Here is a 13,761-nt window from a genome sequence, read left to right as displayed (position 1 = left end):
TATATATTAAAGTAAATTTTTACACACAATTAAAAGTATATGACTAAATTGTTACAAATAAAAGTTCAAAAATGAAATTGTTATGGAAGAAAGTGGTTTTTTAAGGCTAAATTATCAAACAAAAAATGTCTTTGTATTTTGTATTTTGTGTCAAAGATATCCTTAAACTTTAAAAAATTTTAAAAGTAGCTTTAAACTTTAAAAAGAGTTTAAAATATTCATATCATTAGTTTTGAATGGAAATCATTAATGTTTTGCTCCAAAAATATCCTTGAACTTTCAAAAAAAAATTAAAAAAAAACTCTTAAACTTAAAGAAAATTTCAAAATATCCTTATTGTTAACATATGAACAGAAACCGTTAATACTTCGTTCAGAAAAACAAACTTCTAAATTTTCAAAAGTTACATAGTGTCCTTACCTAAAAAAAATTAAAATTAAAATATTGTTTGTAAATAAAAATAAATGAGTCCAATTATTTATAAATAAAATAAAATTTATCATGGATGGATAACTATAAAATAAAACAGTGGAATTTTGCTCAATTTTATAATTTAAAACAATTACCCAAATTCAAATGCAACTTTGAAATCGGTATAATTTAGGTAAGGCGTTCGCTCCCTCACAGATAGAAACTTGTGCAGGTCTTTCACTGAACTCAAGCTCACATGGGGTTTGATTCGTATGTGTAACTTGTGTTGCGCCCTTCTACCCAGAGCCCTTCTTTATCCTAAATTAATTAACCCCTTTGATTCGTATCTGTAATTTCTTGATTATACTTGATACCCATTACACAGAGCGCTGAAATTTGAAATTTCTGATGTTGGTTTACCATGGAAGCTCAACTGGGTTCGATGCCCTCGTGCCGAAGGTAAGCAAGAAAATTCAAACTTCCTCAATTTCGTTTTAACAATTTCTAACTGTTTAATCAGACAATTTTCCCCTTTCCCTTATAGATAGATTGCATTTACTTTAACAACAAATTGACATTTAGAGCTGCCAGTGTCAAGTGTGTCCACAAGCAAGCTGAGAGGTACTCTTCTTTTCCTATACTTTTTTTGCTTTCTGAGTTTCATTCAACTGCATGATTTTGATTTTAAGGTTGCTTTGATTAAATATAGACGTATTGTTAAGAAGGTTGGGAAGGAGGAACACCATTTATGGAAGAAAAGAGATTCTGCTGGCTCTGGGCAAAAGGCTCTTAATCTTGTTAGAATTGTAAGCTGCATTTTCGTTGATTCCCCCTCCAATATTGAGAGGAAAGAGTGGTAATTTCAGTTAGTTTGAAATTCAAATGCTGTTCTAACATATTGTAGGTTTCCCAATGTCCTAATGAGAAAGAAGCTGTATATGGAGAATTGAATAAGTGGATAGCTTGGGAGACAGAGTTTCCATTGATTGCAGCTGCTAAAGCTTTAAGAATACTGAGGAAGAGAAGTCAATGGAAGTGTGTCATTCAAGTACGAATGAGTTCGGTTTTACTTCTTGTCTTTCTGGCCTTTTGGCGAATTTGTACCTCGTCCATGATGTTGATTCTAAAGTATGCAGTGGTGTCTGTAATGAAATCATCTTTGTCCAGCTCTTACTATATTATCGCTTATTTTTTGGTCAGCTAATCTACTCGTGTGTTAGATTTTTATTGTAATGTTGCATTTATTTGATAAGTTGTGGTTTGTTCAGTTTTTATATTGAAGTTTGATCTTGAACCTAGGTCATTTGGACTTTCTTATGGTTAAATATACGATTGAAGAAACAAGAGATAACACTTTGGTTTTAGTTGATACATCAAGTTTCATAATTCCTGTTTAAGATTTAGCTTTATGGGCAGATAACTGATGGTTGTTGGTTCCTGAATTGTGAATGATGAAACAACAGCGAGTCTGTGTTTTTGAGAAAAATATTTCTCGAACTAGAACGCCAAATTGCTTAAAGCGATGGAAGCCTCGGTGTTGGACTTGCAGGGTACTTACGTTTTGCATGTGGAAAGATTATATCTGATTAACAATGAAAGTTAGAAAGAGAAAAGTTGGTCTTTTCCCTAATGTCAATTTCCCAAAGTCCTTTTATCTGGTAAAGTTTGGGCTTATGAATATTTATGATGGTTTCTGTATGCAATATTCAATAGTTGCCTTTTTCCTTCCACAAGAAAACTGATAACTCAAGACCTTTTCACCTATTGATATCACTTTCATATATTAGAGTATCTTGGCTGGATCGGAGTCAAATTAATAGCTCCTTATAGATTTTCCCGCCTAGTCTTTTTGTTAATCAATGGTTCTTATTACTCAGGTGGCAAAGTGGATGTTAAGCAAGGGTCAAGGAGCCACAATGGGAACATATGACACCCTTTTACTGGCATTTGATATGGACAAGAGGGTGGACGAAGCCGAATCATTATGGAACATGATTTTGCATACACATACACGTTCCATCTCTAAGCGATTGTTTTCTAGGATGATCTCTTTGTACGAACATCATGACTTGCAAGATAAGATTATCGAGGTATTGGGAATGGGATTTCCACATATTGCTTCTTACCTCCGGTTCCTCTCTATTTTTCAATCTTCTCTTTGTACCTTATCAATGATCTCATGCTTCAATTTCTTCTCTTATTACAGATATTTGCAGACATGGAAGAGTTGGGTGTAAAACCAGATGAAGATACCGTTAGAAGAGTCGGCCGTGCCTTTCATAAACTAGGTCAAGAAGAAAACCAGAAAATGGTCTATAAAAGATACGGCTGCCAATGGAAATACATACACTTCAAGGGTGAGAGGGTTAGAGTGAGAAGAGATGGATGGGATGAAGATGATGGATGATTGAAGAGCAGAGATGGCTGAACACTAGCATGAACAAGTTCATAGAATCATAAGGTATCTATCTACTGATTGCCGTTAATTATATGCGCTAAGGCATGCTGAAACCTAGATCTGCAGTCTATTTTTTTTCCACTGGTTTGTTTGAATATTTTAGTACTAACAGAGATAATGCAGACATTGTAAGATATTAATAAGATATGAAAAAAAGTAGTGTATATGTTAACCAAATGACTTTATCTATCATGTTTGCAAGAACCTTGATTCTATCTTAGGCTTGAGGTATGAAAAGAATAGCAGTAGGATTATTTTCATTGGGACAAACAACCCCGTTAGTCGAACCGGATAAGATTTTCATATCTTTTGCTTTTGCCTACTTATGAAAACAGTAGAAAAAGTATACTGAAGGTTGAGTAAATTTCACATCAAGGTTTGGAATCTTCATTCTGAAGCAATCAAGACTAGAAAAGCTTTTGATGAAATCACTGCTAGAATTATGCCAAAAGAAAAGTGGAGTATAGTTAGATAAGATGGATTTGATTTGAACAATCCCAACAATGACATGAACATGAAAATGCAAATTCACAAACAAGGGTAGCAGCAAAAGATAGATTATAATATAATGATAACATGTTGATAATTTATTGATTATATAATGTAGATTTGGATGTTGGTTGAATAATTTGAAAGTAGTATTATAATGAATGTATAGTTTATATATTGATTGCGATCTATTCCATGAAAGTTGAAAGAAAATCCAAGATCCAGATTGAAGTGGATGCCATTCCTGTCAAGTACAGAGGACAGCCCCATTGCTCCAACAAAAAACTATTCATAAAATTGTACGGTCGGCATCCACGCATGGCATGGGCATGACCATGCTCCCTATGTTCTCTTCTTTTCAAAAGATTGTCTATTTTTCTTTAAGCTTATTTGTTTGTGTCTCTCTCTCTATATATATATGTATATATTAATAGGTTCAAATACCATTTTTGCCCATATACTTTATGTTGGTCTAATTTTAGTCTTCAATAGTCTGAAAAATTTAGTCCTTATTGTTCTTATTGTCATTTTTCTCCAAAAACGTTTCTTTTATATATTAGCATTTTTGTTAAAGATTTTGAAAATATATTCGGATTTTCTTGCATTAATGTTATTATTATTATTATCATCATTATTTTCAATAGGTCTTATAAATTTAGTCCCTATTGTTAGTTTATTGTAATTTTTTCTAGAAATGTTTCTTTTATCTATTAGCATTTTCGTTAAAAATTTTGAAAATGTATTCACATGCTAGAATTTCTTGCACGAATGTTATTATTATCATCATTATTTAATCAATTTCGATTAAAAAATAAAGACTAAATTTAAGATTTATTGAAAGTTCAAGAACTAAAATTTGACATTTGATAGTAGAATGATTAAAATTGAACTAGGGACCAAATTATATCCTTTTTAATATCTTGGAACTCTTAAAAATTCCATCTATCTTTTTTTTTTTTTCTTTTGAAGTTTCATTAATATTCTAGTTTAAAGTTTCATTAATACTTTCAAATTAAAAAAAATGTTAAAAAAATACTCTTCTCATCAATATATAGATGAAAATCATTCGTACTTTTTTTAAAAAAAATACTCATATAAATTTTGAAATTTTATATTAATGCTCTTTTAACATTTTCAATAAAAATCATTATCATTAGTTATAGGTAGAGGCTATGTTTGACATTGTGTTACCCGTGTCAAAAATCCATTTGAAGAAAATTGTAACTATTTTTTTTTTTTTTTTTTTTGTCTTTGGTAAAATAGATTTAATTGTTAAAATCACTTTTAAAAAACACATTAGTTTCACGTTGACTTTAAAAGCATCATTCTTCTAGCTTTTAGACTCTCCTAAAATCAAGTAAAAAGAAGATTTATTTCAAATATTTATCTATTTTTCACGTAATCAAATTTATCTTTATATTTTTCATGAGTTAATTGCATCGTTTTTTTAAAAAAGTATACCATATTCATTTTTAAAATAAAGTTATTTTCCTTAATATTTAAAAATTAATCTATAGCAAATAAGATTTTATCGTACTAAACAATTATTTAATTTTTTTTAAAAAAAATTGATTATAAGTCTATTTTAATTATTATGTCTAAAATAAGATATTTTTGTATTTATTTACCAAACACTCTAATCTACTTTTTCAAGTTCAAGTTGAAATTTACCAAACATTATTTTACTTCTTTTCATAGCTGATTTTTCTAAAAACACAACTACGAACAATTTTTTTAAAAGCTACAACAATTCCAAATAGAGCCAGAAATTCTTTCTACCTTGTTTTAGGAAGGTTAAACTTTCAAAAGTTGACAATATCCTTAACTCAGTAAAAAAAAATGTCAGATGCATTAGCATATAGACAAAAAAAACTTTTAAAAATTTAAGAATATCTTTTAAACGAGATACAAATGATTTTAACCTTATACGAACGGTAACATTACTTTAAAAAAAGAAAAAAAACAAGTTCAAGATTATTTTTTAAAGAAAATATAAAGTTGATAAATATTTTCTATAATTTAGTCTTTTTATAAAGAAAAAGACATTATTTCATGAACATAAAGTAAAAGATTTCAACATCAGTATAACAAACTTGAGAATTAAGATTGAAATTTCAAAACATCCAATTTTGAGATCATTTTATCCATTCCAAATAGAAAAATTGATGGAGCTTATACATATACACATAAATCTTGAAAAATTTCAGAGTTGAACTACATTCATGTTGCCGATGTTAGGGATCGTAAAATTGAAAATTCCGAAAAAAGTTGACCTAGTTGAACCAGATAAAAAGGGAAGGAGAAAAGTCTCCCAAGTTGTCACTTTATATTTGATTGAACAATTCATACCCACCACCCAAAATTTCAAAAATTAAACTATGCCTCTACTCATAAATCAACAAATAATTTATTTATATTAGAAGGGTTTATAGATATACTATATAGCTATGTATTTCTATTAAGAAACCCACAAAATTTATTACAATATCTCTCTTTTCCCTCTTTCCCTAAAACCCCACTTTCCTAGAAATTTCTCTCTTTTTCTTTTTTTCCACTCTCTTTCTGATGAATGAACACTACATTTTTTACTCTGTTCTTCATCTATAAAAACCTAAAAACCTGCAAACAAATCCCTTTTCATTTCTTAAGTTACAGCCCTTAATTCATTTCTTTATTGTTATCTAATCTAAAATAACACTTCAATCAATAAAATTATAAAAAAGCACTTTTTTTCAGCTTTCAGTAGTGTTGTTTTAGTATGTCCACTCCTGAGGAAGAAGAAATTCGTGGCTTTTCCCTCTGTCCGCCGGCCGGGGATAACTCAGCCTCTGTTGTGCGAAAATGGCGTTTCTTTGAGCCATTAAAGCTTCTGGAGAAATATAAAACAAAACCAACAAGAACTCATTAGCTTATTACTATTTAACAGATCTGAAGAACTGTGAATCGATTCTAAAAGTTTACCGCAGCTCGGCAGAAGGCGGCGATTCGATGTAATTTGGGGAACAGATCGGTTCATGTCCTGAATGTTCTTCGCTGGAAGCAGAGCAATCGAGGCACAATCTGAAGAAACAGAGTGAAAAGTAAGAAGCAAGTTCAAATTCGAGAATCCCAGATTTTCAATTTGTTAGGAGTTGAAAAAAGTTACCTGCTCTTTTGCGAGATTGTGGTGGGTTATTGTCGTATCGCCGAGGTAAGAAGACGCCGGTACCGGCGCACTCCTTTTTCGGGGCAGATCCGACGCCGTGGTAGGCGGGGGGTACGGTGGGAGTACTCGGCTGAGAAGGGTATCTCCGGTGATGGGGTTGGAGAGAAGGCCAAGCGGATTGAGGAAAATCCACAGGACGAACAAATCTCTCGTTTTCATAGTGAAAATCTTGTCCTCGACAATGGATCTGCTGATTCTCAACCTTCACTTGTCTCCCCCAGGTAAAACAGTTCTCCGGTTTGAAAATCGGAGGCTCTGTTCCAAACTGAAAATCGAGGGGGGGAAAACAGAGTTAAACAATTACAGATCGAAAAACAGAGCAAAAAAAGAGTAAAAAACGGAAGCTAATTTGACCTCACCTGTGAAGAGTGGGAGTAAAATCCAGAGTTTTTCATGGAAGAAACAAGATTACAAGAACTTTGAGATGGACCAATAATCCTATCTCTATGAGTATTCATTCTAAGCCTCGCAACTTGCCCTGCAGCAGCATAGATAAGATCCCAAGTGTTGTTATCACCACCGAAAGGGGTAGTCGGAGGAGACGGCGCTTGAGACGGCCCGTTTGGGCTTCCATCACTCGACACCGTACTCCAAGCCGACCAACTTCCAACCCCACTAAGAGTAGACTGAGGAGATCCAGCCATAGCCATCTTCGCCTGAAAAAAAAAAAAAAAAAAAAGCAGAGTCGCCAGAAAGTCAAAAACCGATTGAAGAGACCAGAAAATCAAGTAAATGGAAGAAAAATCAAAAGATGGGTACTTGGGATTTGTGAACAGAAGGAAGCTTTTGAGAATCACGAAGCGTGGACTGAGTAAGCCGCTGCGTCAACGCAGCGAGAAAGTCTTCCTCGTCGTTGTCGTCGTCGCCGAGAACAGAATCGACAGGGGAATGAACAGAGGAGGAGTTGAAGTCATAGGGGAAGTCGGTAGGGAAGGCGGCGGTGGCGGAGGTGGGTATGCCGGGGAGGTTGTCGTGGTCGGAAAGAAAGTGAGGGGGAAGCCAGAAGTTGGAATCAGAAGCCATGGAGGGAGAAGAAGAAGAAGAAAGGGAAGGGAAAATTGAAGTGAAGAATAAGAAGGGGAAGAAGAGGGGATTTAATAATGGAATGGAGGGAGATGAAAGTGGGAGTGTGATTTGAGATTTGAAGGAAGAGAAGAAGAAAAGAGGGTCCCAATAAAAAGAAGAGAGAGAGATGAAGAATGTTGATGACAGTGTTTGCTTTTCATTTAAGGTTTCAGGGTTACTTTGAGACAGTTCAAAATTTAAGAAGAGAGAGAGAGAGAAGAAAGGATTTCCAAAGAAGTGGAATCATTGAACAGTTGTTGAGACATTTGTCTTTTCATCAAAACTAACTGCCATTTGTCCATTCTCAAGTTTTTTTCCTTTTACCTTTTACTTTCATAACTTCTTTTTTTTTAAGTGTATATATATATATATATCTAAATCTTATGTTTTATCAATTTAATTAACTTTAATTTTTTATAAGTTTATAAAGGAAAATTTTCACAAATCAAAAAAAATGACAAATTATTTATAAAAATTAAAAAAAAATACAGATAGACCATAGTAGACTTCTATAAACATCTATCACATAGTATCAATGATAGATTTTTATCTATTTCTATCACTGATAAATACCAATAGACTTTCATCAGTCTCTATCAAAGAATATTAAATTTTGCTATTTTGCATAAATAGTTTCCTTTATTTTTCTATTTTTGAAAATTTCCCTTTATATTATTTGTTTTATGTCAAAGTAATCATACCTCAATTAAGGTATCAATTAATCTCCCTAATATTGTATTTAAAAAGATTTACCATTCATTACATTTCATTTTGACAAATAATGTGTAAGACTTGCAACTTTATCCATTAAAACACATCAATTTTAAGTCTCATTTGGAGGATTTTTAGTTCATAGACTTTATAAGTCAAGTATTAAATTACTCAACTCCACAAACTTTATATAATATTCACTATTGAAATTTACATATTTATCGAGAAACTACATTTTCTTGCCTTTCTTTTTTCACATTTGTCAAGAAATTTTATATTCACAACTTTACAACTCAAATACAAATTTCCTAACTTCATACGTCAAAATTCAACTCAATCCCCAAACATTCTCTTTAAGATTTCCTCTAAATTTTGCTAATGAATCAATTGTAATTATCAATTTTGTTAATATGACATTTGAAGAAGTATACACACATAAAAATTGATGCATTAATTATTTTCAAAAGTGTAGTATCAATAACTAGATTTAAATTGATTTACATATGATAATCTAGGAGTTTAATTGATACAATTGTAGTCTCATACAGTGTTTTCAAACGAAATATGGTGAATGGTGTAAACTGATACAATTACGAAAGTTTAGGGTTTAAATAGTTTAGTGTTTAAATAGGTACCCTTATGAGTTCTTGATTTTAATTGATACAACTCTCAATCTTGGATGTAAATTGATTTTTTCTTTTTTGTTTTATTTTTGGGGTAAAATTTAAATCACATAAACAACTCTGTCATCAAATTGTCCGGTGAAAACTTGACGTGGCAGTGACTAGTAAGATAGTTATTCACGTAGCATAAGTGTAAGTTTCAATTAAGCTCTAAACAAGTAAAAGTTCAATAATTTACTACATTTTAGCATAGATTTCAATTATGCCCTTATCTTTATATAATCATTTTTATTTTAACACTTAACATTTGAAATTGTTTAAAAAAACAATTATTTTATTAGCTTTCTTTGTCAACCTTGAAGATGAGAATATGATTTGGAGGCAAAGTTATAAAAGAATTAAGCAATGTATATGAAATATGAAAAAAGGGTATATAATTGGAGAAAAAGAACGATTTTGGGGATTAGAATTACATTTTTTTTTTTTTTTTTTTTTGCTCTCACTAAGAAAAGATTTGATGTAGACCATGAACGATGGATAAAATTTGGGGCCTTTATCTTACAATCATTGAATAAAATTAATGTTATGGCATAAATAGAGTAGAGGAAGAGACAAGAAAAGAAATTCAAAACAATTGAACCTAAGGATATTTGTATCTCACTCAATTTATTGTGTTCCTTCATCAGTCCATCATTTTCCTTTATCGACAATATATTATATAAGCATAATTAAACTAGCATAAAATTTGTACTATCAATTTTAAGATTTGTATTTTGATTCTTCCATCTCATATATTATTTTTTTAAATTACTTTTTTATTCTTCTACCATCGTTGAGATGAATGCTTTTATTTGATCTATGACTCTTCAATTTTCTCTCTAAAAAATATATTCATCTCGTGACTCTCGACTCCTCTCTCTTTCGACCTTTTCCGATATTTGATTTTTCATAATTAAAAAAAGTTGTTGATTTTTAGTACTACATAGCTTTTGTCACTCGTGAACCATTGAAACCAAAGTTTTATTTCCTAAATCTTAAAATTGCCAAAGTAGACCTAAATGTATATGACAAGAACAATAACAATATATACTACTAGCTAGGTTTAGGGTTTAGTTAGTGACATTTTATTAAATGAGCCTTAAAAAAGTTGGGAGCTAAAAAAACCTGAAAAATATAAATCGATAGTTTCCACTAATAATTATATAGTGATTATTGTTAAGATTAATAGAAGCTATATCTAAGTTAATTATATACATACATACATACATAATGTCAAAATTCGAATAAAGGAAATGCACTTGACCTTCATATGACACCAGTAATGAATTTGTTTAAAAAGGAAAATTGACCTACAAAAGAGAAAATTTACATACTAGTATTTTGCTTGCCACAAACACTCTAATGCTTAAGTCAGAGAGTGAAAGAGTAAGGAGACTAGAAAGCTTAAGAGTAGGATTCAAGATATATATACCCCATATGAAGTAAAATTATGTATTTATAGAGAAGGTTACCTTAGGTCTTCTCGTGTTCCCTTCGGAATCTAATAACCTAATTAAATCTTATGTTAGAATTCTTGGGCTTGGGGGCGTATCTATGCAAAAGTTGGGCTCGGAGACCTCGAAGGCTAAGGAGGTGGAGTATGCCATAGCCTTCGAGGCCAAGGCTAACGAGAGTTGGACTCCCTCTCCTCCTTTGGCTTGTCATAACCGTACCTTGGTCCCGATTCAGTTTTATTATGCCTTATTGATTGGATTTATCCATTAGATCCTATATATATATGAAAATTTTCACAAATAGAAAAAATGTTAAAATATTTATAGAAATAGCAAAAAAAAATATTGATAGACACTGATAGACTTTTATCAACATCTATCAAAGAAAATTAAAATTTTGTTATTTTGTGTAAATAGTTTTCCTTATTTTTCTATATATATATATATAGATATAGATATATTTGCAAATTAGACACAAATTGTCAAAGTTGTGAATCAAATTATTATTTAGGCGATTTGCGGGTATAAACACTATATTTTTTTGATCAATTATCCCACTCTTGTATGAATCTGATAGAATACTAATCAACTAGCAACAACATTAATGATCAAGTAAGGACACAAGGAATTTTAACGTGAAAAACTCCCTCAATGGGAGGAGTAAAAAACCACAGACGGAAGTCAAAATCTCCACTATAATCAATAATGGGTTACAATGAGTTCTCTCTAGTCACAACTAGAGGTATACACAATAAATATCTCAAGATTAACAACTTTGGCAACAAACAGCAACAAATTGAGAACAATCAAATTAGAAACGTCTCACTTGAAGTGACAATCAATTACCCACGGTATCTGACTGTAGCTAGCTCCAAACAAAATCTCCACCGTCCAAATTGAAGACCTTCATGTCATCACTATCAAAATTTAAGCTCGATCGGACCACAGATCGATCCCCAAATGGTTGAAAAACGTTGTTGATCAGATTGAGTTTCTTTTCAATTTATTTCTACCGTTGTTTTAAGTCTCTCTCGGTTTGCATGTGCTCACACATAATTATCGGCGATTGTAAAGCTTTTTAAAACAAAACAAAAGTTATGCCCTAATAGGCCTTTATTTGTTGGGCCCTCACAATGTGAAATAAACCCAACAAATCTCTCCTTATTTTCACGATGTGGAGGAACTTGTCATTCCCGCAGTGGAACGACAAAACTCAAGCTTCTATCTTGTAGATTCTTTGTCAACATATCAGATCCATTATGATCAGTATGTATCTTCTCAAACTCAAACAGTTCATCATTCAAAGCATCCCTCATCCAATGATACCTCACTTCTGTATGCTTTATTCTATAATGGAATGTAGCATTCTTCAACATGAATAACACTCTGATTATCGTAGTATATCCCATATCTTTGTTGCTTGAAGTCAAGCTCCTGTATAAAGTACTTCATCCACAACATCTCTTTACAAGCCTCTGCTGCTACAATATACTCTGCTTCAGTTGTAGAAAGTGCAACACACTTTTGCAACATTAACTGCCAAGACACTGCACCACCTCCATATGTCATCAAATAACCAGAAATAGATTTTCGGTTGTTTAGATCTCTTGCCATATTTGAACCGATGTACCCAACAAGTACCGAATTTTCACCTTCAAATATGAGCTTCAAACTAGAAGTGCCTCTCAAATATCTCATGATACACTTGACTGCCTTATAATGCTGTTTTCCTAGATAGGATATAAAACGACTAACAACACCAATAACGTGAGCAATATCATGTCTAGTATATACCATGACATACATCAAGCTCCTAACTACTAAAGCATAAGGGATCTTGCTCATATCTTCCTTCTTTTTATATGTAGAAGGACTCTGTTTTCTATTCAGTTTGAAGTGACTAGATAAAGGAAAACTGTCTGATTTCGCCTTACTCATGTTGAAACGCTCAAGCACCTTCTCCAAGTATTGCTCTTGTGACATATACAACTTCTTAGAAGCTTTGTCTTGAACCATTCGAATTCTAAGAATTTTTTTTGTTGGTACCAAATCCTTCATGGCAAAGGATTGGCAAAGGATTTGCTCAATTATTTTTTCAACCTGTCAATTCTCGAAACATTCCTGCCAACAATTAAAATGTCATCAACATAAAGCAATAATATAATGAAATCATCATCAGAAAATTTCTAGACAAAAACACAATGATCAAAAGTAGTCTCTTTGTAGTCTTGCTCCCCCATAATTGACTCAAACTTCTTGTACCACTTCATCGGTGTTTGTTTCAACCCATAAAGATTTTTCTTCAATTTACACACCAATGCTCTTTGCCTTTTTGCTCAAACCCCTCGGTTATTCCATGTAGATTTCTTTATCTAAGTCCCCATGAAGAATTGCAGTCTTAACATCCATCTGCTCAACCTCTAAGTCAAGACTAGCTGCCGAACCCAAAACTATATGTATAGAAGATATCGTGACAACTGGAGCAAAAATTTCATCAAAGCCGTCACCTTTCTTCTGACTGAACTCTTTGACAATAAATCTCGCTTTATAACGCGAATTTAAGGTATGTTCTTCCTGTTTTACTCTATAAATCGACTTATTTTTCAGTGCAGTTTTTCCTTTAGGCAATTTCACAAGCTCAAAAATGTGGTTTTCATGTAAAGACTTCATTTCATCTTTCATGGCATCAATCCACTCATTTATGTGCTCATCTTTTATGGCATCTTTATAATTTCAGGCTTTCCCCCATCAGTCAATAATAAATATTTATTAGCTGAATATCTTGTTGTTGGATGTCGATCTCTGTCAAATCTCCTAAGTGAAACATCTGTAGGAACTTCTGTTTTTTACAACTGTTCCTAAACGTTATTATCTACCTCAACCTGTTCAAAACCCTTATCTATATCAACAAACTGATCATTTTGAACCTCATTTTCTATTGTGTAGAAGGTCATGTCAAAGAGACTGAATTCAAATCAATCAGATCATCATTGTGCTTAGACTCTATTTTATCTGTCTTTTTAATGTCTAGTATCATTTGGTCTTCAACAAACACAACATCTTTCTTCTGTACTAGATCATACAATTTATAATCGAACTCATCTTGGCCATAGCCAAGAAATATACATGGTATAATCTTTACATCAAGATTCAATCTCTCATCTTTAAGAACATGAACAAAAGCTTTACAACCAAAGACACGTAGGTGATCATAAGATATATATCCTTATTTGACCATATTCTGTTCGAAACTTCTGATCCCAAAGAAACACATGGTGTGAGATTTAAAAAATGTACAACTATATT

The 13,761-nt window shown here is 32.1% G+C and overlaps 2 protein-coding genes across 3 annotated transcripts; one reads left to right on the top strand and one right to left on the bottom strand.

The window, feature by feature from the left end:
- The first annotated feature begins 577 nt into the window (after positions 1–577).
- Positions 578–3,802, top strand: LOC120081675 (pentatricopeptide repeat-containing protein At4g18975, chloroplastic). 2 transcript variants are annotated; one of them, XR_005482929.1, is made up of 7 exons: positions 578–870; positions 956–1,032; positions 1,121–1,217; positions 1,316–1,459; positions 2,289–2,501; positions 2,618–2,872; positions 3,561–3,802. XR_005482929.1 is itself a non-coding variant. In XM_039036748.1 (6 exons), the coding sequence occupies exons 1-6, from the start codon at positions 820–822 to the stop codon at positions 2,816–2,818; spliced, it is 783 nt and encodes a 260-aa protein (XP_038892676.1). In that variant the 5' UTR covers positions 578–819; the 3' UTR covers positions 2,819–3,054. The 2 variants fall into 2 exon arrangements, 1 of the variants encoding a protein (XP_038892676.1); XM_039036748.1 differs by lacking the exon at positions 3,561–3,802 and having other exon boundaries at positions 2,618–3,054.
- A 1,941-nt stretch (positions 3,803–5,743) lies between these two features.
- Positions 5,744–7,811, bottom strand: LOC120082215. Its single transcript, XM_039037494.1, has 5 exons — positions 7,323–7,811; positions 6,923–7,219; positions 6,504–6,828; positions 6,320–6,418; positions 5,744–6,227 (listed from the first exon to the last, which is right to left on the bottom strand). Exons 1-5 carry the CDS (start codon positions 7,584–7,586, stop codon positions 6,112–6,114), a joined length of 1,101 nt encoding a protein of 366 aa, XP_038893422.1. The 5' UTR covers positions 7,587–7,811; the 3' UTR covers positions 5,744–6,111.
- Between the last annotated feature and the right edge of the window lie 5,950 nt (positions 7,812–13,761).

Source organism: Benincasa hispida, chromosome 7 (assembly GCF_009727055.1).
Source record: "Benincasa hispida cultivar B227 chromosome 7, ASM972705v1, whole genome shotgun sequence".
In the NCBI taxonomy this organism is placed as follows: domain Eukaryota; kingdom Viridiplantae; phylum Streptophyta; class Magnoliopsida; order Cucurbitales; family Cucurbitaceae; genus Benincasa; species Benincasa hispida.
Note: the sequence above shows the minus strand (reverse complement) of the source record. Positions and strands in the feature narration are given on the sequence as shown.